The sequence below is a fragment of the Poecilia latipinna genome, unplaced genomic scaffold (genome assembly GCF_001443285.1).
Source record: "Poecilia latipinna isolate Pla-1442-1.1 unplaced genomic scaffold, P_latipinna-1.0 Scaffold252, whole genome shotgun sequence".
NCBI classification, from domain to species: domain Eukaryota; kingdom Metazoa; phylum Chordata; class Actinopteri; order Cyprinodontiformes; family Poeciliidae; genus Poecilia; species Poecilia latipinna.
Genome location: NW_015112868.1, coordinates 654,776 through 682,583, shown reverse-complemented (window position 1 = coordinate 682,583; position 27,808 = coordinate 654,776). Strand labels below are relative to the sequence as shown.

The window sequence follows — 27,808 nt, the reverse complement described above, 5'->3', positions numbered from 1 at the left end:
AACAACACAGAGCTCGTGGCCCAGCGGGTACAGCTTTCTGCTTGGGTTAAAAGTGCCAGACCAATAGCTGTCTAATAATTGCGTGGATTGATCAGAGCCCCTCCCTGTTCACTTGGAGGCTTTTCAAGCTCAGCGGGCCGCTGTGTCCAAGAGGCCGAACTGGCTCGGGCTTTCAATTACGGTGAAAGAGCCAGCGACGCGAGGGCATAAGCCTAAAGAAGATGGAAGTCGTTTCAGAGGGTCTATCAACCAAGCTTCTACTTGGACATGGTGCTCATGTCTCAGCAGGAGGTGCCTAATAAATGCAGACACTTGCTGTTCAGCTTGAAAGCCACAGCTGTAACACAAAGTGTCTGAAGTGAGCCCGCTGAAAGTACAGCTAAGTTGTTCACACATCGGTAGAATTACACCACAAGTCACACTCCAGTTGAACTTTATTACTAAAACTGCTTCCTTTCTCTGCCGTGATTAACCAGCATCTGTGAATATTCAAGCTTTATGAGGGCGTGGGCAGTTTACATTGTGCAAAGCGATATTGTGATGCTTCTTTTATGATTCATGTTTGCCGTGACCTGACGCACGCAGTAGAGCCAACCGCTCCGACTTCAAACAAGCCGACTTTAGCACAACAGCTGGCCTACGAGGAAATGTTGCCTTTGTTAATGAACTGATATAAATTGATGTGACAGACAAAAGCCTCTGCACATTTTACGTCCTGCTCAGGTGGTATTGAAGTGCGGCGGCAGCGCGCTGCTGTGCCACTGGCCCCGGTGGCTGCTGGGAGATTTCACAGGGCAACACAGAGTGGAACTGAAGTAGAGAGTTCTGCTGTCATGAAAGGTGTTAAGTGATTCTGTTTATTGTGGTAATTTCATCCGGGGCTATTCCACTTGCATCAGGGATTTCAACTCACTGGATTGTATTTTTTTTGTTGTTGTTTTAATTTGTAGAGGTGGATCTTCTGTTCCACTGCTATCGTCTGTTTCACCTTATTATTTTGGTATTCCTTTAGTCGTAATTGTAATATTGACTGTGAGAAATCTTAATGTTTTTCAATCGCCTACCATGTCTTGTAAAAATGTTCACACCTCAAGCGTCAATGTATTTTATTTGATTTCTATGAGGACAGATCCACACAGGGTGTTTGAAAAATATTGAAAGTGAAATATTTTTTATATATATATATATATTTGAGGGTTCATGGACGCCTTCATTAAACCCAGTCCAGGATAAATATAAATCTTGACATAGATATCAAGATTTTTATTTATGCTGGACTTCTATATAGATATCCACGAAGGCTTCAGTGGTTTGTTAGCAAACATCAGTGACGAAACAACATCATGGAACCCAGAGGATAAAGTTGTGGAGTCGTTTAAAGGCAGGGTTAGGGTAATAAGCAGTAATAAGCAAGCACTCTTCAGTCCATCACTCAAAGAAGGAAATACCATTCGAACCTACCAAGACATGGGCGTCCTCTGACAAGCAAGGAAAAGCAGCCAAGAGAGGCTCATGATAACTGTTGAAACATTTTAGAAATCTCCAGCTCTGGTGGGAGTGGCTGTCAACAAGAGAGCTATTAGCTGTGCACTCTTCAAATGTAGCTTGTACAGAAAAGTGGCAGGATGAAGGCCATTGTTGGGGAAAAAAAAAAAAAAAAAGCCATAAGAAGATCTCTTACAGATGAGGCTTTTTGGTTTATGAAAAATTCTCCTGTAGAAAAAAAAAAGAAAAGAAAAGAAAATAGCTATAAAAGTGGCCAAAATAACACTCAGAGGCACCCTATAGAGAAAGTAGAACATATTTAAAATACATTTAAGTTACATGGAAATTCAATTTGGCACTTTTGGTGAACATTGTTCCTATTGGAATTGCTGTATATTATAAATGCATTTTAAACATGTTCCCTTTATTCACATTGGGTCTGTAGTATTTTTTGACCACTTGGGTTTTTCCCTTTTTCTCTCTCATTTTCATTGTTAACATGCATACGATGTTAGTACATCTGTTGCATCGATACAGGTCCTGCTTGATTATAGTAAGGATCCTGCAGGCATTTCAAGTTTCTTAATGTCAGTAAAGGGGCATAACAAGACCCATGAAAGACAATGCCCTGGTCAATGATGCCAAAATGCACCTTTTTACCTCTTGCTATAGATATGAGTGCGCTATACATTAAAACATGGTGTTGGCAGCATCATGCTTCAGCTGGGACAGGGAAGCTTGTCTGAGTTGATGGTAAGATTATTACAGCTAAATGCAGAAAAAAAAATGTACCAGACTACAAAATACTCAAGACTACAGAGCGCAAGCACAATTAAAGGGATTGGATTTAAGTGAATTCATGCTTAAGAATAATTTTGTGAAAATACAGACCTACATTCACTTGAGAACATACCAACATACCATGGGGTAAAAGTGAAGGTATACTCTCAACCCATGCTGACTGAGCTGGATGCTGTCTATTTTGCAAAGATGAAATGGGTAAATATTTTAGTCTGTAGAAGTGAAATAAGGTCATATTTTTCTTTTTTTTTTTTTTCAATTGAAAACCATAAATCTTTCCTTCACTTCACAATTATGCCGTTATTCATGTTGGTATGCCATATGACATCCTTTCAAAATACGCTCAGATTTGTATTTGTAATCTAGAGAGCATGAAGCGGTTCATTAGCTCAACACATTCGGTTGATGTTGACAGATACAGCTTCCTAAAATTATTTTAATAGCAATCTTTTTTTTTTTTTTTTTCCACCGCACTGTTGCATTTGCGAGCTTGGATTCATCAAAGCTACGTCAATTTTTTTTTATTACCATTATTATTGATATTCCAATCACTTACTCCTGTAACAATTGCTATTATGGAATCATCCATCTGTTTAATTGCTGTTGCTAAATGTGATGACAGTCTTATTGATGAGGCAACTTAATTCCAACAGCTGATGAGGCTGGATCAGCGGGCCGCTGAGAGTGGGAATGGATTTCAGAGAGTGCTCTCGTGTCAATTGTTTCTTTCTTCAGCAAAAAGAGTTTGTTTTGCATTGTCTGGACAGCTATATCCCATTTAACAGCTTCATTTCACACCAGTAATCCCCTGAAAGTCACCCATTAGGCCTCCATTTGTTTAGACGTAATGATCAAATTCATCTCCATACATTTAGCTCCAAGGGTCGAGATTTACAAAGGATTAGAGCTGAGAAATCAATTCGCTTTCTCTTGGATGTCTGGTAATCCAGTTTGGGGACATGTTTGTGCTGTTGTAGTCTAATGAGTGCGGCAGTACATGTTTGTTGGAATTCAAAGGGAGAGGTAGGCGAAAATATGCAGGAAACAGAGTGTGCCTCTCTGCTACCTGGTCTTTTTTTTCTAATCATTAAAAGGAGATCCTTCATCTGGTGATTTCAAATAACAATATAATGGTTTGCAGGTCATGCTGAGCTTCAAGCAGCTGACTCCTGACAACTACAAAGTGAATATTGTATTGTTGTATTGATGTGTTAACTACAGCCATGAAACGCCGCTCCTAAGAAAGAAGGCTTCTCCAGTCAGTAACAAGGCTTTATGTATCCCACTGCAGCTGTTTGATTATTCCTAAGTAAACGCCTGTGATTAATTCCAGTACAGAAGAAGGGAAAGGTATGCATTTTGTTCTACTTTTCCAACTCATCCAAGTTGTTTTGTTGTAAATGACTCTGTCAGTGATGGTATGACCTTCGGACGGTGTACAACTAGTTTACTGGTAGATCATAAATCTCTGCAGCCCAGTCTGGACATCGGGACCAAAGTTGTACCAAGCTGTGCAGATAATTGCAAAAAAAAAAAAGGGAACTCCTTAAAACAGTATCATACTTTTATAAAAAGGTGAGAACAAACTTGGACTAACTTTCAGTTGTAAATGTTAATTATTATCATATTTGGGCATCCGATTTAATATTTACTATGCATGAATAAGGTAAGACATGTCATGATGGGAATCGCAAGCTGTGCAGGGATCCATGAATAATAAGAAAAATTGAAGACTGGAGGGGATAAATAATAAATGAATGTCAATATTTTTAATGACTGTGTGTTTGCAAGAAGATTACAGAAAAGAGGAATAAAAATGAATTAAACATTAGTATTTAAGTAGAAAATCTTTGGGAAGGTGTGGTTTTTGACTCAAGAAACCAAATACAAGCATCTATCTATTTTAGATTGTTTACCAAGCAAGAAACAGGAAAAAAAAAATGTTTTAAGAATAAAGAATACTGTGCATCATTTGCATATATTTCTCTCCAGAATCAAAATGACGTAATTGAGATTCAATTTTAAGATTTTTGACTTTCACTTAAGTGTTTTTAAATATATGTATAGTCACGTAGTATTCGTTTATGCAGGGCCAGACAGAGGTATAATAAAACTTTGTTTCAGCTGCAGGACAGAGGGGGGGGGGGGTGAGGGACCCTTGTTTCCATGATGGACCACTTTCTTTTTACATCAGTGTCACCCCATCCACTCATAACAGTTGATAATTAGGAAGTAGATCTGCAAGATACACAGAAGGGCTTCCCCTAAAGAGCAGTATGATGCCCAAGCTTTATGGTTGCAAACACGGGCAGGATGTCATTCTGGCAATTAATTTGTATAACAGCACAAGTTTTTTTTTTTTCCTCCCCCACTGACTGTTGTGGGTTTCTACTTTTAAAAATGGCTTTTTTCAAGGAAGAACTTATAGAGATAAAGACAAAAGTTAAGCTTCCTCTTGTGCTTCTTTGATTTGATTCCTGTTGATGAAGAAAAATGAATCTTTAAAGCAGTAAACAAGGCTTTAAAGAGCAGTAGTTGCATGATTAAAATCAACTACTGCTTTGATTAAAATTTTAATGTTTTCTTAAGAAATTACCCTCAACATTGTTGTAAAGTAATAATTTACAAAAAAGAAATCTTGAACTCTTATTATGAAAGCTGTTAAACACTTATAGCAGCATGTTCTGCCTGTAAGTTCCTCTGACGTGAGTTTATTCTCAGTATCAGGGTCGGAGGGGGATTCATTTTACCAGGAGCTTCTTGCCTCGGAGTGGCCCACTTAAGTTTGCAGTAACTTAAAAAATAAATAAATAAATACTTGGAAATATTGCCTGAGATTGAAAGTAAGTCAATAACTTATTTATTGACTCATTTACTTAAATTTACTCATTTATTTTCTCTTTTAAATACCCTCATACTCATTCAAGGGTGAACATGTTTCTTTGCAGTTTCAAAACTTGTTTTCTTAACAAGCAAAAGAGTTTATGCATATCCTCAGCAGTTGTTGCATTGCAGCTATGCAAATTGCTTGGGCTCTCTTGTCGGCCAGTTCCCTTTTATCTTCAAAAGTTCAAACTTTATTCCTGTGCTGCTGGTTGTTCTGACTCTAAAGCCTCACCACCAACAGCCTAGATTATTCGGATCCTTGTTTTTCTCTGATGAATGAAATTGTTTGTCTTTGTTCGGGTCATGATAATGTTACCTTTAATTTTAGATAATACTAAACATAAATTGGACAAAAAAAGTAAATACAGAAGGAATATGTCTCTTTTACAGCAATGTACCATAATGCTGGAAACTATACTAGGTGCATTGAGTCTGGTCTGTCTTCTTTGTTTCATTCCAGTCACTGACTTAAATTAACACCGGCCCTTATGGCCCATAATCCCAGTGGGCCCACTGGGATTTTTCCTGCTTCTCCTGGTTAACTTCCCTGAGACTGCTCAGAATTTGCACAGAAAAATTTGACCTCAAATTGTAGACTCTCTGAGTAAAGCTCAAGTTATTTGATTTGATCAGAACTAATATTATGCTTAGTTGACTCACATGTCTTCTTTATCCCTGCAATGCTTTTAGCAGTACTTCAAATTTGCCTCTTGGTTTTACTTGTCCTTATGCACAATAGTTAGTTAACAGTTGGTGTAGAAATTGTTTTATAATTACTGTTCATTCTTTATACACAACTCAGGTTCTTTTTTTTTTAATTCAGATATTTTATGCGGATCTAAATCATGCTGACATGCATCAACAAAAGACCTACAGGGGACAACATGGGGGGAATATGTCATTAATATTCTAAATGAAACGAAGCCGCCTTTATGTGAGACTAAATATACAGATTTGTATTACTTCTGTGTTCGTACAGCCAATTTTAAATGCACGCTGCTTTCTAATAGGTCAGAAACAACCGAATGCGTCAAAATCATATGCTAATTATATTGCTGGTGCTTCACAGTTGCCAACTGTATTGTATCAGAAATCTGTCAAGTCTGACCTCTTGCAGTCACATTAACAGCTGCACAGCTGCATTGGGTTAATTTGGCATACGATACGATCAGCTTGTCAGAGGAATCAAACAAATTGCACAGTTGAATAATAAAAGAAAAGAAAATAACATCACTCTCCAGAGCATCAAACACCACAATTTATTATTAGCTTCAGCATCCAGTCTTTTTTTTTCTGCTTCTGTAAAAAGCAAACAAACCACTAACTCAGTTTAAAACAGCGATTGAAGTGCACTGAATCATCCATGCGGCTTCTGATTAAAGCAAAATCTTAAATTCCAACTACTCCCATCCAGCTTCATTATAGTTTTACAGTAATCCAATGCAGCCTGTTTGTTAGATTTTTGTGGCAGAGCAGCATCATGTTGTGAGAAAATTGTAAAAGGACTTGCACACAGTTTGAGATGTTGGTGTAACTTCTGATTTCTGAATTAGTTTTGTGGGAGTAAGAGTGGAGTTAAAAACGTTTAATGAGTTTAAAACAAGTAAACTTATCACATGTAGACCAACTGACAGCCTGCTCTGGCTCAGAACAAATTATTTGGAGGTGGTACTTCAACCAAGATGTCCATTACTATGTAACTACTTTGAAATTTGATTTATTTTGCAATCATGTTTTAAAAAAGGTACATATATATTTTTTATCTTCCCTTCTTCCCCATCATTTCAGATCCATGCTTTGTGATTTTTTTCATTTGACACCTTAGAACCGGTTCATCAAAAATATAAATAAATAACTTTTAAATATACTTTTACGGTTTCAATATATTACTCTGTGATAATTTTTAATTCGTGCAGAAAATTGACATCATCATTCAAAACTTCTCCTTCTGTCCTCTGATTGGTTCGGTAGAAAATCTACTGGAGAAAATCCGAGTGAAAGGGAGAAAGCCCCAACATTACTGTAAGCAAGATTGTTTTGTCGAGCAGAATTTCACAGGGAGGGAATGGCCAGGCTAGCATCTTACTAAGTAAATCCTAGTATTAGATTGGCTAACCTGCACAGCAACAGTTAGATTGGATTAACAGTACTTTTCCATAGCACCTGTGAGAGGTTTTGATTTGTTAAGTGGATAAATAAAATAAATTAATATCTTCAGCACATGACCTTGAAATATATTTATAAAATTACAAATCATTTCAATTAATACGTTTTTTTTTGTTTGTTTTGTTTTATTTTTTTGCTAAAGACACAGATAGATTAATTTATTTGATACATGCATCTAAAGTTTTGTTAACAGTTTCATATAAATAAAAATTTTGGGTCATTTTAATTTATTGAATTGTGGCACATTTGGCTTTCCGTACTTACTTACTTATTTCAGTTTACTGCTTGTGCGATATTATTATATTTGACATCTAAATACCATGGACAGAACTGCTTTGCAACTTTGCATCTCCCAAAGGAGGTAGTAACATCAATATACAAATACACAATGCAGGTATTAATGTTTACCAGCCTCCAAATGTTATATCTGAGTTTTTAGGTACGTCTAAATTTTCTAGCAACATTAGAGCCGAGGAAACAGATAAGGGAGGCCAGCTGTTGGTCTAGTTAAAACCAGCCCCCTTTTTGAGCTGCATAGGAAGATAATGGCCAGACTAGCTGTCTGTAGATAAAAGTGGAAATAGAGTCGGAACTCAGATTTGTGATTGACATCAGACTTATTTTTCTGTGTGCATTACCGCCACCTACTTGTATGGAGTGTGGCTCAACATGTCAATTTTATTTATCTCTCTCTCTCTTTTATATTATCATATTCATTAATTAACTTTGTGCCCCCCAAAAAAATCCCAGTCCAGAACAACAAAAAAAAAAAAACAATTAAAAAGTCAATGCTTTTACTATTTGAATTTCCTTGCAGTATATTTATTGAATTAATGGATTCTTTAATTTCTCCTGAATTTCTCCAATATTAATTTGCTTTGTATCTCATATATCCTACACAATAAAATTGCATTTCCTTTTTCCAAATTTCCTCCGCAACATTGACAGTTTCCTGTAATATGTTGCTGTATTCTGAATAATGAGCTGTTAAATGCGGTATGTACAAATCTTAATCTTGTTGGTTTCTCCTCTCTTCTGTTTCTCCTTCCTCTCATCTCTCTCACTTTCTTTTGAATTCTATACCACCTTCTTTTGTTATCTTCCTCTCTTTCTTTCTGCCACCTTTCCCTCACTTTTTGTTTTTGACGTCAGCCTTGCGGTACCTGTTCTATTTAAATAGTTGGAATTTCAACATGCTGACACTCATAGACATTGTCTGCTGTGCCTCTTACTAGCATCATTTTAAGATTTACTCTCCTTAAGCAAACACCACTTTTAATTTGCTTAGTTTTGAGTTGCAGACGCTATTGATTTTAGATGTGCGCTTGCATATGTGGCTTGTAAAAAAACATGTTTCCACTACGGCTTACTACTGTTTGTGACAGGAGCGGATATTTTGAAACGCAACAGTCGGCCTTACAAGTTGTAATTGGGGGTAGTCAGAGTTGTTCCCAGTTTCCCAGTGGAAAATCTGACTTAGAATGGCATTCCAGTTTAATTTTTCCAACTGGGAAGTAAGAATTTTCCAGTTTTGAGCGCAACTGTAACACAGCATTAGTCTATGCCTGCGGCTTTAGGTGTTCCCTCAGGTGACGGATGTGGTTCAGTTTCTTTATCATAACTGATGGAGACTGCCTGAATCAGAGCAGAAGAACAGATTGAAGCTATGTGTTTTCCTGCCTGCTGAGTACAGAACATTTTATACTTAGCTGGAGTGTCTTAATGCACTGAAAGTCAGAAGTTGCATCAGCAGACAAACCATTTCTGTGTTTGAGATTGGAGCTGTGGGGCGTTTCCCCCCCTCCCACTGCAACAAGGAGAATTGGGAAGATAAAATAAATAAGTGGTTTTATGTAACTTAAAATAATTAGGAATATGTTTTATTTTATTTATTTATTTTTTAATTATCACAGACAGCCATGTTTCTATCATGAGGCTGGGACAATTAACAAGATTTACCCTCCATCCCTTCTGTGCGTCTCCCCTTTAATTTCAGAGGTGTGTCCTAGTGAAGCATGATGGAGATTAATGCCAATATGACAAATGTCTGAGGGACTGAATGTTGGCACTTTAACAGATCAACTGGAGCCTTTAAAGTAATGTCATGTCTGGAAAAGGGCCTGTGTGGCACTTCACTGCTGCTGGTCTGCAGTCATCACACACTCCTTCACAGTGACCTGTTTGATCTGTTTTGCAGGTGATACTCATGTTGACGAAATACTACGACTTCAACTCTGGCAGAGTAACGGAGAGTTCTTTGTGGAGGTAAGCTCTTCTGTCTATTTTCAACATTAATAATGCTTATATATCAGAAGAAATTAATGGTGCAATTATAGCATTTGTAGCTTATTAGTATAGATTTGACATTAAACATATTTTCTGACATAAAATGGTTGCACTCTGCTAAATGTTCAGTTGTGGTTAGATATCTGAATTGTGGTAATGCTTATACATTTTTTTTTTCTTTTTGACACCTTCACTCTTAATAATAGTAATAATAATAATAATAATAATAATAATAATAATAATAATAATAATAATAATAATAATAATAATAATCAACATGAAGTATGCTGTAACTATTTTGGAAAAGTTTCAATATCCCTTGAACTTTTTCACGTTTGCAACTACATTTTAGTGTATTTTTTGTAGAAGTCACCTACATTTTAAGTAAAGAAAGAAAGGAAGGAAGAAAGCATGGCAATTTAAATTATAAGACAATGACAAAAATAAATAAATAAATAAATTATTCTATGAAAAAAACACAACCATGTAAAAATAACCTGCATATTTAAAAAAAAGTACAGCAATTAAATATTTTTTTTTTTTCTTTTTTTTTTTTATTTTTTTTATTTTTTTTTTCTAAACTCAATAGGTTTGAGTTCAACATTTTAGCAATTTCAGCTTTCAAGTAAATTCATTCTTGGATTCTACACATTTTATGCAACAAATATTGGAGTAGGAGGACTTTTGATATCATATTTTTTCCCATTTATGACACACGGGTTATATTTGTTCATTTTGAGCTCTAAAAAATCTCGTTTCGTTCAGCAAATTGCCTCAGGATGTTTGTTGCTGTAATTTTCTGCTTGCTTGATGTGCCTAACGATCCCGTCAGCATCATAACTATTAAAGCCCCTGTTGTCCTTTAGCCACCACTCAAACCTATTTACTTTGACCTGTAATTCAATTACAGGTCAACTGATTATGGGACCACGTATGAAAAACTTAACGAGAAAGTGGGGACCAAGAGCATACTGAGCTACCTGTATGTGAGTCCAAACAACAAAAGGAAGGTGAGTTTTCTGTCTGTGTGCCATGTCAAAATCCTGCCTGCGCTGAATAAATTTACAGGCAGAGTGTCTTTTGCACAACATTGCGATAATGCACAAGCGGGCTGCGTTCATCTATGCAAGCTGTGGAGCAAACAAGCACATTTATTCCCTGTAGGGAAAAAAAAAAAAAAAATGTTGTCAAAGTAGGCTGCTGATTTCACCATCTCCTTTCTTGCCTCAGATCATGTTACTAACTGACCCAGAGGTGGAGAGCAGCCTGCTCATTAGCCTTGACGAGGGGGCGTCCTATCAGAAACACAGCTTAGGCTTTGATATTCTCAGCTTGCTTTTCCACCCGGAGCAAGAAGACTGGATCCTGGCTTACAGCCATGACCAAAAGGTAATGTGTAGGTGTCTACTCGTGTTTAGCGTGAACAAACCAGAACGAAAACTGAAAATGTGAAAGAAAAGCGCCCTTGTGAGAACATGTCAGCCGAAGTGTTTGGGTTGCTTACCTTTCACACTCCTTTTTGCAGCTTTGTTTGAGAGCTTCATTTTATTGTAGTCTCTAAGTTTACAAAAAAAAAAAAAAAACTACATCTTTATTAAATAAAACAAAATACATGTTGCTGTTTAGCTTTATTTGGGAGCTTGGGGAGCTTTGATGCCGACAAAAGCGATTGTTCTGCTGAGACTTTTATACAGTACGTTGCAAAATTACTTGCACTCTGTGATATTTTTTAAATAAACGCAAAGTTTAATTTATATCTGCAGTTTATTGGGATATTATATGATACAGCTAGACATAGTAGCAAATATTTATGTAGGTGAAGAAAAATTCTGGGTAGTTCGCAATAATTTGTTGCACGTAAAAATCTGAAAGTGTCAAAAGGCAGATTTTAAAGTCTCACTACTGGATTTTTACCAATTCAACATATAAATCTGTTTTTATTTAGACAATTTCATTGTAGCTCTGGCTTTATATTTATGACCATTGTTCAGTGAACCTTCCCCTGACTCAAATCTTTTGTAGGCTTCAACAGATTTTTTTTTCCAAGACTGCATTGTATCCATTCATATTTCCATTTACTGGGACTCCACAATATATTGCATAAATGCTTTTGTTAGATTCTCAGAGTCTGCAATATTCATAACACAACAGAATACAATTATTAAAATGCTTTGCAGGTGTTATGAACCCACACTTTGCATACAAGTGTAATATTTGGCCCAATCTAGGCATCTAAGGTCGTGATGACAATGACCAACTTACTAAGGGTTAAATGAAGTCTTGGAATCACAAATTAGTTACAAATTACTTAAAATATGAAATAAATTGGTTTCGCTGGATTTTATTTGGAGGTGTCAAAGCAAATTTGAGTGAATACTATTGTAAAGCACAGTTTTCAGATTTAAATTTGGAAAAAAAAGTAAAAAAAAAAAAAAAAAGAAATCCTCCTACTTCACAATTATGCAATACTTTGTTGGTCTTTCATGTAAATCCCCCCAAATATATTGAAATTCATTCTTATAATGAAATGTGAAAATAATATAAATATATTTGCAAGGCACTGTGTCAGTATGTTAAATGGGCAGTTTTATAATTTTTGAGCATTCCATCATGTTACAATGTCATTCCCTCCTTACACCTGGAGTGTTGTTTTGATTCTTTCATGCATGTTTGAGAAATCCTTGAATCTCTGGCAACTATTCAAGCTCCTCCTTGGAGCTGCAGTCTCCAGGTTTCTGAGCTTCTTCCCCAATCAGCTCCTTCAGACTAGCCAGCAGCAATTAGGAAACACCTGGGGTAAACTGCACATCTGCTGATGTCATATTGCAATTCTGGTAAAAACATTGTTAAGGGTTAATAGAGGAGTGACTTATGACTTTCTGAAGGTCATTGAAAGAGCAGGAGTTTTTAAAGAGACAGAGGCCCAATTTCAAGGCGTTAAATTACAAAGTCAGATTTCTATCTTTTGCGTCATATTTGATATATATAGCATTTTTATATTGAAGGTCACACAGTTACTTAATTGTGCTATCAAATGGTACTGTGTACCTAGGAAACACATAATACTGCCCCTTTAAGACAAGGCTGCAGCTGCTGAAACATCAGACCAGCTCCATCCTTAAACATAAGGTCTGGCTGCAGATGTTTGAATGGTTCGGGGCAGAACAAGAGGACATTTGACAAGGAAGACACACCCCCCTCCAAAAATCCCTAAGCTCAACACCCATACACACATCTGTGAACGCAAATACACAGCATCCATTACCATGTGCAAGAACCCTGCTGTCTGCTCCACTCAGCAGCAGGGACATCAAACCCAGTCCTTCTCAGCTTGCTACCAGAAGGCTTGATTTTCAGAGAGAGGAACAGACAAGGTCTGAGAAGTGAGATAAATGGTGGAGTAGGGAAGATGAAAAGCCTCGCAAAGAGTGATCAGTGGGTCAAAATAAAGACGCTTAGGAGAAGTTGGCCTTCGGGCTATTCTGTATGTTTCTGTAAAGCTGTATCTCAATTGTTTTCTTTCTTTTATTCCTGCCAAAAGGAACTAAATGAACATCAGCTTGGCTTCATTTTACATTTATTGATCATCTGTCATGTTGTCTAAAAGTTGCGAGTTCTGAGATGGGTAAGAACGATGCTGCTGATCCCTCTAAAGCTCAGAGCTCAGGAATGCGTGGCACTCAATCAGTGAAGCGAGATGACGCATCTTTAATGTTCTTGAGCACCAATAAGGTTGCTATATGAAGACAAACTGCAATGACAGTTAAAAGAGAGGTTTCACAGAGTTTTTAGATTACAACCCTGCTCAGATGCATTGTGAACGAGTCTCATGTCTTGCCGTGAGAACAAATAGTATGTATTATCTTACATTTTTTTCTGAAAACTTGGCACTGAAGCGTGACTTCACTTTACCTAAAACAAATTGATTTTCCTCCTGCTGCTGAATGTTATTCAAAATAACAGCATTTTGATTGCAAAAACTTCACAGAGTTGGCAGCTGCTCAATAATGCAATTGTAAATGAATCCAGAAATAATTCTGTCAGATATTCGGATGTGCTGATGCTGTATTTCATGTCATATTTATTTGTCAAAGGCATTCTCATTTTTTCAGCTCTATGTCTCCGTTGAGTTTGGGAAGAGATGGCAGCTTGTGCACGACAACGTCGTTCCCAACAGATTCTACTGGTGAGATCATTTGTCGGTCACTTAACTGTGGAATAGTGCAGTGTTGTTTTTTGGAAAACTTCATTGACATTGTGAGCATCTCTGGTGCTTTTGTACACTGTTAGTGTTGTGGAAAAAAATCAGTTAGCATAATTTTTGTGGCAAAAAAATGTCATAAATTAGTTGAATTTAATCAAGGTAAAATATTTTTCACAATATTTGCACATTTTCTCCTATTAGAAAATGATAAAATTACTATTTAAGATGATTTGTGCTTCACAGATGAATCATATGTATTATGTTTGAATGTATATATATTTCATTACATAGTGAAATACATCGATGTTATTTATAAAGATAAAAATTTCAAGAGCACACGTAGACTTTTCATAGAATATTTTCAACAGCCTTGCAATACACGGACAGCATGTTCAATTTAGTCATATCAAAATATTATATGCTCTTTTCTTCTAATTCTGTATTAAGACATGTGAATTGCTGCAGATTTTTAAATTTCTTGTCTGACAATTTTAGTGTTTTGCTCATCGAGATATTTGACCTTGGATAATTGGACGACTTATTATTGGTTTTATAGTAATTAGCTCCAAGGATTTTTAGGCTTCTCTGCTCCATGTATTTTAAAAGTTACTGGTGCATCGTCATTGTTAGAGATACAATATGGAGTAAACACTGTGAAGCAAGCCGTGACCTGAGATCGAAGGAAACCTTCAACCTAAATCAGACAGCTTTTATATGGATTAACCAAATTTTAGCATGACACACAAACAATCAACTAAACTAGAATAAAATAGCTGAGAAATTCACTCTGCCTGGTCCACAAAAACATTGCTCCTTAAGAAAAGGGAAAGATAAAAAAATATTTCCTTAGATGTTTTCTGTGCTTGATGCAAATTATGTGGCCCTTCCTAAGCAGACAAACACTTTGGTTGTTTAAGAAATGAAAAGCCGCCCATTGCATCGGCTGGGGTTAAATAATGTGTCATCTGGAAGACAGCTCTCCATGCACATGCTTATTTAAATGTGTTAAAGGTGGCACTTTTTCTTTGGCAAGACATTATATATTTATATATGAGAACTGTAGACAATTAATTTTAATTTCAACTGAACACGTAAAGTAGAGCATGCAGAAAAAGTAAAAAAAAAAAAAGCTTGTTTTATCGACTCATCCAAAAATCAAACATGATTTACAAAATCCCACTAACAAGCACCCTGTTTCCGAAACATGCTGCATAGCCAACACACACTCATTACGACACATTGTAGCGGCGTGTGTTAGTTATTGGAGAACACTGTAACATTGTGAGGCTTTATTTAAGAGTGCAGGCTGCTGTTCACTGATAGAATTGGATGAAGTATTTGACAGAAAGTCCATTAAAAGAGATGGAGCTGTGAGGCAATTACAGAGTGCTGAGGGAAGCAGGATGGGAGCTTTTTATATTATAGTTCAGACACAGTATGGAAAATGAAAGAAACCCATCTTCTGTCACAACAGCTGCTATTAATACAACAAGTGGTCACTTCCGCTGCTTGGTGCTTAACAGCTACGATGAAGAATCTGTAGTTCAAGGGGAATGAAATGGCTAAGTACATCTTACAAAAAAGAAAAAGAGCAAAGCAGGTCAAACGTCCTTCAAGTCAGTGTCTAAAGATCAGGCCGTCGTATTATGACTCCTAAGGGAACAATAAAGTGCTCTGCTGTATCTCCTGTAAGACGCCACGATGAAAAGGATCTTTGTTTGGTACATAATTCACACCGCTTCACTTTGTTTATGGGTTTCTCACAGCAGCAACGATGATGAAGTGTTTTGTCCTATTGACAGCTTTAAAATCAAAATTTATTTAATTTTAGAGTATAGAATAAATAATTCACAAGCTGAGAACCTTCTCCAGATAAATTAGTTACTTAAATATAAGCAAAACATTTTTTATTGCACTTTTTTTTTTTTTGCTTTGCTCCTTTAGCTTCTCTAGGTTTTATTCTACGTCTCAAAGATACGTCGACAGAATCCCGTTTTCTGTAGCTCAGTAACACTCACTCTCAGAGGAGACTGCAGATTTGATTATGTGTAAATAATAATAATGGCTTTGTCCTTTTGAGAACTAAGAGTGTTTTTGTTTCAATGTGAACTGCTTCAGCTGGGCAACTTTATGAAATTACAAATAGATGCACACATTAGTATTCTGGCCCACCCTGCAGATGTTTCTGACAAGGCAGTACATGCTGTTCTGTGATCCACTGCAGATGGCAGCTCCTGCTTGACATAAAGTCGTGGCGCTTGCACAGCTGATATGAGGAAGTAATTCATAGTTTTCTCCTAAGTTATTTAACTTGCGGATAATTTAAAAACAACCTCGTTCCACTGAAAAATGTAGATGGGCCATTGTCTTGTTTTGTGAGGCGCTCTGTTTGTCCAGGGCACAAGACACTCTCTACACAGCACAGACATTTTATTTAAGCAGGTTATTGATATTAATAACACTGCTTTGTATCATGTATCGAGCTGAAGATGATGAACACGTGATATTTTAAATAATAATACAGGTTCTTGTGAAGCTATCCATGCCTGTCAAATTCAATTTATTTCATTCGACTTTGAATGAATAAAATCTGAAGAGTGTGGCATGCATGTGAATGAATTTAGTTTGATTAATTATGGTGTTAAAATGGTCCAGTCTTTGCCTAGAAGTAGATATCCTTTTGAAAATTTGTGCCAGAATTGAAGTTCGTGAATGGACTTCAACCAGTCTAAGTAAAAATGTTAGTCTTTAGATGTGAAAAACTAGTAGATACCAAATATTCTACAAAATATTCACTGAGAGAGATTAATATAAATTTACATCACACTTTTCTGATTTAATTTTTTTTAGACAATTTATAAACCACGTACAATTTTCCTCAGAAAATCACATACAATCCTGTTTTGACACATTTGTGATTAGAATGTGTGAAGAAAGTTGAATGAGTGTGAATACTTTTAAAACTCCCTGTAACTCACAAAGATGTTGATTTGTAACCACAAATCCAACGATTCTCGGCATGTCTTTCACAATGTTTCAGGTCTAGACTGGGTTTGGACAAAGACCAGGGGATGATCCACCTCGAGATCACCGTCTCAGATGGACGTGAGTCAAAAACAGAAGATATTTCACCTCATGTAATTTGAGGAACAAAACCTAAACTACATCAATCCACTGATTTAATGAAAGACGAAAGAGGATGAAGGAATAGATGCTTCGGAAAGGTGGAGCTGCATCCATAGGGGTCTCATTGACTGGGAAGAAAGATAAAACATTTGTGGGTTAGGTTTGAGTTGGTTCCTGAGGAACAAGGACAGCTTTTGTTACAAATAGTAAATGGAATCAACATTAGGAGTGATGTAGGTTTACTACTATTTGTGAAAAGCAAATTTGAATTTCACAGATTCGGATAGTTTTATTGATAGACATTTGCTTTCAAAAGGCTTTATTTGGAATTGTTTCGGGCAATTCTAAAAACAACATCTTAATATAAGCTTTTAATAAATTACTAATACTTTTTTTAAATGCAGCTAAATGACTTTGAAGAAGGGGTTACAATAATAAGTATTGACAATCAGAAAAACAACAAAAAAATGTCCACACAGAAGAACAAGAGATGAAAGAAATGTTGTTTGGTGACTGATGTGTATTATTGTTCACAGGGATGGAACATTTTTACCTCATATACGGGAATATGACACCTTCAAGTCGAACAAAAAAAAATATCTGTAGTTTATCCTCTATGTATTACTTAATATCATGGGTATAAATGATGAGAAACCTTGATTCTAGACCACAGAGGGTTGTTTTTGCATTTCTTGCATTCTTAGCGATATTTTCTCCTCTACCAACAGGGTCGCAGTACATAACTTGCAAACTTCAGAACTGTTCAGATGGAAACAAGGGCAAACCTTTCCCTGGATTTATAATCCCAAACTCCCTGGTGGTGCAGGATGAATACGTTTTCATCCAGGTGGGTTTTTACTGCAAGGTCTGGCTTCATTAAAAGACGATTAAAAGCTGTAAAATCAGTGCGTTCAGCCGCATCTTAATGTACAGTCATGTTTTTCATTAACTAAAAGGCGGCATTATGCTGGCAAGGGAAGGGATGAAAATAAAATCACTGCCTTTTATTACTACAAGTACACCTCAGCATCACAATTAGGGACTAACGCAAGATTTTATGGTGGGATTCCTTTTTTTTTTATTTTATTTAAACAGAAGCTTTCAGTAATCAATGTATTTTAATGTTTATTGTGATTATCTAAAATATTGGGTATATTTCTCTTGAAGGTGTCAGTCAGTGGCCAGGCTGTCCATTATGTGTCATATAAAAGACAAGCCTTTTACCCAATGAAGCTTCCCAAATACACCCTCCCTAAGGTAAAACTGCATCTAATATTTTCTTAAGATTCTTCACATTGTTATTTTCCAGACATGCCTTTAACTACCCATAATCACGATATGTAATCTTAAAATCCGTACAACAGATGCTGACTTGAAACATAAATCAAGTGAGCATCTTTCAGAATGCTAAAGAAAATTTTTTTTTTTATTTTTCTTTTACGCCAATCTACCTTTTGTTCCACGAGGCACAAACGCAGCTGGGTGGAATAGTGGTTTGGCAGTCGGGGTCAGAATAATCGGGCATCGTCAATGCTTTCAGAGTCGTCGCAGTAAAGTGTCAAAGTGTCCACTCCTGCCTTGTAAATTGTGAAAATCTCCTTGAGAAGGGCACATATCGCCTTACATGTTTCACTCTATATTAAAATTTCAGTAAAACTAAATGAATTCAATCTTCATTTCTGGTGCACAGCGTTAACCGCCCCCGGTCTAATTGCTGGGGAGCGATTTAAGAATTAACAAATTACTGCTTCCCCTGTGTGACCACTGTTTGCTCACTGCTATTGTAGATTCCCAGACAGTTATCTTTTCAGTTGTATAAATTAGTACTATCCATTTAAAAAAAAAAAAAAAAAAAAAATTCAAACCTTCCCTTGTTATTCCCTCATATTTAGGACCTGCAGATAATCAGTACAGACGAAAACCAGGTGGTGGCAGCGATTCAGGACTGGCATCAGAATGAGTCATACAACCTCTACATGTCTGACTACAGAGGACTGTTCTTCACTCTGATGCTGGAGGATGTTGTTAGCACCGGTGGTCCAGAGGACAATGTTATGATAGACCTCTATGAGGTAAGCAGTTACTGTGCTGTGAGGCTGCCGCTGTTATCCCACTGCTGGGTTTTGATCCTGACATGAGCTGAAGTAAGTTTATGTTTGCTGCAACTTTTATCATCATGTTGTATTATGTTCATTGTCAGGCCTCATTTAGGCTACTAGCTAAAACACTACTATTTTCTGCTACAGCAGTGTTTCTAATTTAGCCTATAAAAGCTACATATTCTTGAAAATTGTTTGGCTTATGTTCTTGCAGATGGGAATTTCATATTGTTATAAATATATTTGACCTACTTATAAAAAAACAAACACATGCATATGTTTTTCAAATGGTTTGTTGAAATATGTAGTTCTGTTTTAAGAGTAAGGGAGTGCCTTAGCACTGTCAATCATGCTTATGTATGTGCTGCTCGCACCCTCCCCCGCACTGTGTGTGCAAGCTAAAGATTACAGGTTTGCTGCAGCTGTGCTCACCATGGAGAAACCACCTAACATCACAGGAAAATTGTTCATCCATTGTCATCGGGAGCCATGTTTACAGAGAGAAAGGGGGTGGGTGTGAGCAGCGCGTACACCAGTGTGATTGACACAGCTAAAACCTTCCACAAAGAGGAGGCAGATTAATTCATTTATCCACAGATTATTTGTCTCATATTATACTCTCAGGATATGATGATAGTTTCAACAAATATATAAAATATATATATATTTTTTATAAAAGTTACCTACCTCAGCTTTAACACAAGCTTTAACTTGTCCCGGGAACATAAATCTGTGTTGACAGATCTACTATGAACTTGCAGGGATTCCACATGAATGCATCAATGCACATTATCCTCATCGTCATCCAACAGTGAAAGTATCATGTTGCTACAAACGCACACCTCAGATGTCCCTCAGTAGTTCCTGAGACGACCTTGCCACACATGTTTGGTTATGAAACAGTGTTTTTATTCTCTCTTACAAAGATTTGGCAAAAAACTAAGAAGAAATGTGGACACAGTTGATGTCTGCTGTATGTTAAGTCTGCATCCTTGCACACAAGCACAAAGAAGAAGACATATCCCACGGCTCTGCCATATGTTGTTTTGATTTTACACAGCCATACAGATGGTCCAAAATAGTGCTCCATGTCAGAAAAGCTATCACTCTCAGACATCTCTCTCTCTCTCTCTTGCAAAATGAAGCCCTCAGCTTTACTTAAGTTTGAATATTTTAAAGTTTTTTTAATTTTTTTTTTTTTTTATTCCTTCTTTTGTGTTATTTTTCTCCATTCCGCTTCATGCCTCTCATACACGCAGGTTGCCGGGATTAAAGGAGTGTTCCTGTCAAATAAAGTTGTTGAGAACCAAGTGAAAACTTATATCACGTACAACAAGGGCAGAGACTGGCATCTTCTTCAGGCTCCAACAACCGATCTCCAGGGAAACAAGGTCTATTGTGAGCAAGTAAGTGGGCCAGTGACAGGAGGTAGATACACTTATTTGGATTTCCATTATCTGCTCTCAGAAGCATCCCACTGTATCGTGCTGTATTCTGACGATGCTAATGACAGTGAATATACCAAGATTGTTAACACCACCGAGATATTTAGGCTTAAAAGTAATATGTTAATTTTAACAACAGCTTCTTCTGACTGGACATCTTATTGACGTGTGTGAGTGAGCCACCCAACATCTCAACTTGAATCTGAGTCTTTCAATTAAGCTAAAAATTAGGGCGATGGTAAATAGGCCTTCCAAATTCAAAGAACTGGAGCTCATCAAAAAAAAAAAACAAAACAAAAAAAAAACCCTCCAAAACATCAGTGAATAAATATAAAAACTTACTTAATAAATTAATAAATATACTTTTTAAAACCTTGATTATTAAAAAATTGACTGAGCATATGATAAACCTCTAAATAATTTCAATTAAAACTATTAATTTGCTTAATAACCTTCTTGTGTTTAGTTTATTTCAGATTATTAACAATTTACGTTCAGTTCATTTCCATATTCATGTACATTTTGATTATTTTAGAGAAAGAAAACCCTCATATGGAGTAAACATAGCCAACACTATCAGTAATTAATCATTCAAACAAACAATTATTTAAATCAATATAAATATACATATAAATTATTCTTAGAACTTTGTCATGAACTTGATGTGGAACGGAACAGCAAAATAAGACGAAGGCTAAGCTGGCAGCCATTAATCATCTGCCCCTCTCAAAGTTTTGCCTCCTGCCATCAGGGAGGAGTTTTACTTTTCCTAACCAGGCCAAGTCGAATGGATACTTGAGATCGTTTGTCCTGTCACCTGATGGGTTTGCTAACAAACTTGTCTGTGCTCAATTTCTCAAAGGGAAACGCACGACAAGTATGTTTTTAGATGCTGTGGACATGTATTTATGGGTTTACTTTTCTGCACGAGTTTTCCTTTGTGAAGCGTGTTTGAGCTGCCTGTTTTTGTAAACCAAACATCCCCTGTGGGGTTTTCAAGAATATTCTTCACAGGTCATAAGAACTACTGTGTGTACCTGTTGTGGCATGAAAAATGATTTGCTATCCACAGATTTATTCTGTTTTTTTGCTTCTTGCCACATTTCAGTGTTTCAGGTCACATAAAAATCATCATCAAGCAAATCTGAATTACTACTGAAAGCTGTGTAAATATGTCTGCCGCAACTGGAAGGAACATTGCAACACCTGCCATTGTGACATATTTTACATCGATGTGGAGTAATTTTGTCCCACAGTTCTTTGCAGAATTGCTTTAATTAAGGTACATTGGAGAGTTTCTGCACAAGCAGCAGGAGTGTGTCTTGGGTTGTCGCACGGCCTCTCAATTGGATTTAAGTCCGGACTTTGACTTTGCTTCAAAACCATTGTTCTGCTAAGTGAACTTGAGCTCAAGGCCATGAACTGATAAGTGAACTTTCTCCCATAGGATCTTAAGGTACATGAAACATTTTTATGACTATTAGGTTCTGAAGTTGCAAAAGTCACCTTAGGCTATATTTGACAGTAAGTGTGTTCTTTTCAGAAATATTGGTTAGTTTTATAGAAGATGTGAGGGGACACACACACACACACCTACGAATTTTGTCTCTTCAATGCACAGAATATGTTCTGCAAAAAGCTGGGGTAACTTCAAGATGTTTTTGATGAAAGTGTGTCATTTTTGATCTGCAAGGACTTTTTACATGTGCCCGGTTCTTCATTCTTCTTTAATTATGAACACACTTATTTACAAGAGCAAATAAAGTCTGCAGTGCTGTGGATGTTGTTCTGGTTTCTGGACTACTGGATTAGTAAGTGATAAACTCTTAGGTTCATTTAGGAAGATAACTGAGGTCTACTGGAGTCCTAAAGCCTTAAGCAGGACTTTTGTAGGCCTTTCTGGACTGATAGTCATTTCTAGACTCTAAATGACTTTCATTCTCATCTGTTCTCAGAAACCATAAGAAATCTATACAGAGGCAAATACTTTGTATACATGGCATAGATGATTAATTGACATCAACGACTTTTTTTTTTTTTGTAAAACATTTGACACCACAACATTTCCAACAAAATCTTCTTTTAACTTTTTAGAATTGAACAAATGTTAAAATATTTGTCACAGAATCAGGTTTTCTTTGTGCACATTCTTAACTCCAACAAATTAATCTCCTCTGTTCGACAGCCATACTGCTCTTTGCATCTTCACCTTCATGTCTCGGAGAACCCTTACGCCTCAGGAAACATTGTCAGCAAAGACACGGCGCCAGGGGTTATAATAGCATCAGGTGAGATCTGATTTGCACAGGAATCTGCAAATGCATATTTGTGTTTACTCTCTGTCATAATGCTGGTCTTTGATCATAGTCTCCGGCACTTGCAGTCAGATCTGTATTTTAGCTCCGTTCTCGTGCACTTTCCTCCCATGACAGCCCTTTAGGTGATAGCTGTCGTTCCCATACATCTGTTGTGTTCTTATCTCAACAAGAAGAATGACAGCAATCTGACTGCAACACGAAAATTGTTTTGGTGATATCTTTGAAATAATTTGGAGTATAAATAAGTGATATTTTTCATGCTTTTCTTTATTTAGGTGTGGTTGGTCCAGAATTAAGCAGTGTGAATGTCAGTATCTTCATCACATCTGATGCTGGAAATACCTGGAGAGAGGTACAATACAGTTCTGGGAGTTTTGGGTGTGACACATTTCTAAAATTCTTTTATGCCTCAAATGTCAATATAGCAAGCAACTATTTACCTCCCTTAATGTTCTATATGATCCTATATGATGGAGGCTTATTAAAAACCACCATGATGGTTTTTAATAAATTGTGCATCTTATTAATTGATGTGCATCTTCCAGATTCTGCTGAGCTACAGATATCGCACATAGAATAAGAAAGTTTATCTGGACGGCCCTTGTAGTGGTTATAGATTTGTAACTACCACCATATTATTGATGGAGTGACTTCAGTCCCTATTCTGTGTTAGGCTATTTTAGTTGATTGCAGAATAAAGCACATTGTACTGATCACAAAATTATTTAATCTTCTGAAAGTGACTAAATTCCTCTTGAACTTTTTGAACATGTGTTTCCCAGCCCAGCTTATCTTCAACAGGGCTTGGAAAACTTATCGCCTCACACAATAACACTCAAAATACAGTGAAAACCAAATTATTAAAAGTCAAGCTTATTTGTCCTGTCAAAGTCTTGACCTAAGACTAATATAAAATCTGGGAATAACTCTTCTTAGATACTCTCCATCTAATTTGACTGAGATTGAGCTTTTATTTATTTATTTTTTATTTTTTTAGTTAAATGTTTAATATACGGTAAAAACTGTGTATCACAATATTCCACTTTAATGGCAGCAATTCAGGACCCTAAATGCAAATATCAGACGTACTTTTTGGATTTTTAATTTCAGGGATGGTTACTGGTTGTGTTTTTCCTCCTTGAATCTTTTTACCCTTTTACCCCCACCGACTGCTGCTGTAGTCATAATGAGTTGGGCTCACTGTACTTTTTGAACATTTTTTAAATTAAAAAGTAACCTATCTCTAGATGAATCTGAATAAAGAACATGCAAAGACAACCTCGCTCAGACATTAATATGCCAGCTTTCGTTTTTTTTGTTTTGTTTTTTTTTTCCCTTTTCAGCTTTTGGTGCTGCAGCCACATCTGCATAGAAATAGAGAGGCGAGGTTTGACAGCCAGCCTTGTGCAAGCCTGATCTTTTGAAACAAATAAAACAAAGGGCGCATACATATTTTTACCACTGGCGTTAGACCCCAGAAATTAGCAAAGATGCCAGTATTTGGATGACGTTTTTCACACTACAGAGACTCTTGTGAAAACAGCAGCTTTGTGTTGTACTTGTTTGCCGTGTAGGTGAGAGCGCGCATCCATTCTTTTGTTTGAACTGCTGTATACCTTTTCAGAGTCTTGAACAATTTTCTCTGATGTGTTAAAGCAAAGGTGGCTGTGTGTATTTGTGTGTGTGTGTGTGTCTGCGTGCGTGTGTGCGTATGCAGGTTTTTCAGGAAGAGTACAGCGTGTTTTTCCTGAATCAAGGAGGATCTCTAGTGGCCATCCGACATACACCTCTGCCAATTAGACACATTTGGTATGACTTTCCAAGGACGTTCCACGTCTTTTTAGAGCGCATACTCAATCTTTGAAACAAGGAGTGAGATTGCTTTTCTTGCAAAGCCTTTTCTGACTGAATTATACTCCATTTGTGGTGGGTCTCTCTCCCCCTCAGGCTGAGTTTTGATGAGGGCAGAAACTGGGACAAATATAGCTTCACCTCCTCTCCACTCTATGTTGATGGGGTGCTGGGGGAGCCTGGAGAGGACATCCTCATAATGACGTAAGATGTGGAAGGATTATGAGAAGATTATGTGTTTTCAATATGCTAATTAATGCAGAGGCTAATTATTTATTGCCCTGATGTCTTGGAAAACTCTGTCCCATATACTGGATGCTATGACCTTGTTTTTCTGACTTGCTTTTCCAGGATATTTGGTCATTTCAGCCATCGATCTGAATGGCAACTCCTCAAGATTGACTTCCGGCCTATATTTGAAAAACGGTGCACATCTGAGGACTACATGACATGGCAGCTACATAATGAGGTAGGAAGGGTTTTGAATAGATATCTTCACTTTGCTCTGCTATGTACAAATAAATTTGATAGAAGCCGAGAGACTGTAAACCTCTGATGAAGATTTGTGTGGGCTACTAAGTCTAAGGATCATATATATATATATATATATATATATATATATATATATATATATATATATATATATATATATATATATATATATATATCGTATATACCTGCAGAAGTTGCTAGAGATGAGTTGTATAGTCGTTTGTAAGACTGACTCTGTTGCTCAGACTTTCTCACAGAGCAAAATATCTGTAGAGGAATCTATTTAAATAAATAATTTGATGAGATTTTCTAATGATTTTTTTTTTCCCCTAAAATTGCTCGAAGGTTCTTTATTATTTAACATTGAAAAAAAAAAAAAAAAGCACATCTGAAATTTTGCTCACACATCTCTGGAAGTTTATGCGAGGAGGGGGAGGAAGAGGATGAGGTGGAGGGTTCGCTGGCAGCTGAGAATATGTGCTAATGGGGAACAACTTTTTCTCACCTCCTGTTTGTTTATTAAAAAATTCCAAATTTAGATTTTAGTTGAGCATGTTCGCTGTTGAAATGTTCAGTTATTAAGGTGCTGGAGATGAGCCATATTGGTTGCACGGTATTCACTGTTAAAATTAGTAATAAAACCAAATAAGGCAGACAAATGAGGATGGGCATTCCTCAGGTCAAAAGGAGAATATTCAGATTGATAAAGTTTATATTTTTACTTACATGTTCTCAAAAGAGTAATCACAAAACACTCTGCGAAGATCATAAACTACGCTGAATCAGTTCTCCATTTCATACCCCAATTTTGCTTCAAATTACCTCCCATGTACCGAAACCAACAGATTAATGAACTGTAGTGATAAATATTCTTTACAAAATGCTTTAAATCTCCCATTTGTATTTTTATTGGTATTTTATATTGTAAAGAATACATTTTGCACCCTACTTCTATTATTTGTGGTTGTATTCCTTGCTAGTTCTTTCAGCTTTAAAAACATATGAGATTTAATGACATATGGTGGATAGGAAGTAACACATGGTCAACATAAAACGTTTGGTGTTTGTCAGGTTTATTTCTGCACAAGTACCTGCGATTAGCTTAGCAAAATACACTCAAATCTGCTGGTTTAAAACCACCTCAACTTGGGTCTTTTTGCTGATGTGGTCCTTGTTAAATGCAGACAGATGGAGCCCTAACAACCCGACGTAACAGGTCGGGTTGTTTGGGGAGGCGCAGGATTGCACATCTGTTGGCTTGCAGCAAGAAAGTTTTTCTGCATTTTCTTCTTGAGCGAACATGGGTAGTAAGGGGTTGTGTAATGGGTTTTGACCCACCATATTTATTGCAACCCCAGAAAATATGCTACTAAGCATTAAACGGTCCCTCATGGCCAGACTGATGCTGCAAGTCACATGCCTTCAGGATGTTCGATTTTGCACAGATCTTTCAAAGTCCACAAGAAATCCTTATTAGTTCATGACTGAGTTAAAACTACCCAACATCCGTCTCAACAAGATAAACCCAACATTTGAGTGAAATATATAACCCAGCTATTTTTTGTCTATCTTTGCTAAGTTTATAATATCACCGAGAAAATCAGACTATTCTCCATGTATGAAGCAAACCATTAGACTTTCTACTCCCTATGCCAGACTACTACAAAATGCAAGCTTCAAAAAGATCAGCCAGTGATTAATCTTAAAGAATCACTCTGATTTATCTGCACAATGAAGAATAAGATCCTATAAAACAAAGGGGAGACGAAGATACGTTTATGATGCATTATTTATCACAGGGGGAAGTGTGCATCATGGGAATGAAGAGAATCTTCCAAAAACTGAGAGCAAACGTTCGATGTGTCAAGGCCAGAGATCAGTATATTTCTCAGATGTCAGACTCCTGCGTGTGCACAGAGGCAGATTTTGAGTGGTGAGTTACCCCTTTGCAGCTACACTCTTTTCACTTCATTAAGTCAAATTCTCAACACTTCATAAGTCTCCAGAGGCAGAATGTGTGAAGCAAAAACAGACACAAGAAGAAGAGAGTTTAGAAGGATGTGTTACAATTCAGAAAGTTTTCTAAAGTAAAACACAAATAAGGATGGATGATGGATAGACAGGCAGACAGACAGGTGACTCTTGAATCTGACATTATTTTTAAGGAATAATTTGGAAGCTGTAATTTCCTGGAGAGTTACCCAGATCGAAGATGACCTACTTTTCTCTCAATGTCTAACAAGTGCTGTTACATTTCCTTTACACTACTTCAGTCAGCTCCACACTTTCTTTTATCTTTATGTCTGTAAGTAATATGCAGCATTCCAAGCTTAACAACAATTTATGACTGAAAGCTTCTCTGCTGCTCTGGTTGAGATTCCCTCATCCTGATGAAAGAAACATGAAAGATCTGTAAGACATTATAGGGTGTAATTATAATTTTTGTAAACACAAACAATGATTTCTCTGCGTCTGAAGCGTGATTCATAAAACATCAAACCTCAGCCAGCTGTTGTTGTGTGGGAACTTTTTACACACCAATACTTTTTTCCCTGGTTTTGAAATTATTGATTCCGTCTTCACTACATATTTCTGCTTGAACTTTAAAAGAAATATTAAGTAGCCCCGATAATGCCCCAGTGTGCCTTT

At 36.7% G+C, this 27,808-nt stretch overlaps 1 protein-coding gene across 2 annotated transcripts in view; it reads left to right on the top strand.

The window, feature by feature from the left end:
• The window catches only part of LOC106947689 (VPS10 domain-containing receptor SorCS1-like), a 59,227-nt gene that overhangs the window by 11,818 nt on the left and 19,601 nt on the right, over positions 1-27,808 (top strand). For both annotated transcript variants that reach the window (XM_015032865.1, XM_015032864.1), the window contains exons 2-16: positions 9,536-9,603; positions 10,535-10,634; positions 10,855-11,013; positions 13,737-13,810; positions 16,869-16,933; positions 17,683-17,801; positions 18,122-18,211; positions 18,847-19,026; positions 20,313-20,459; positions 22,684-22,786; positions 23,092-23,168; positions 24,534-24,625; positions 24,764-24,871; positions 25,019-25,136; positions 26,959-27,092. In XM_015032865.1, the coding sequence (XP_014888351.1) occupies positions 9,536-9,603; positions 10,535-10,634; positions 10,855-11,013; positions 13,737-13,810; positions 16,869-16,933; positions 17,683-17,801; positions 18,122-18,211; positions 18,847-19,026; positions 20,313-20,459; positions 22,684-22,786; positions 23,092-23,168; positions 24,534-24,625; positions 24,764-24,871; positions 25,019-25,136; positions 26,959-27,092 (1,634 nt within the window). The remainder of the gene's footprint in view (positions 1-9,535; positions 9,604-10,534; positions 10,635-10,854; positions 11,014-13,736; positions 13,811-16,868; positions 16,934-17,682; positions 17,802-18,121; positions 18,212-18,846; positions 19,027-20,312; positions 20,460-22,683; positions 22,787-23,091; positions 23,169-24,533; positions 24,626-24,763; positions 24,872-25,018; positions 25,137-26,958; positions 27,093-27,808) is intronic.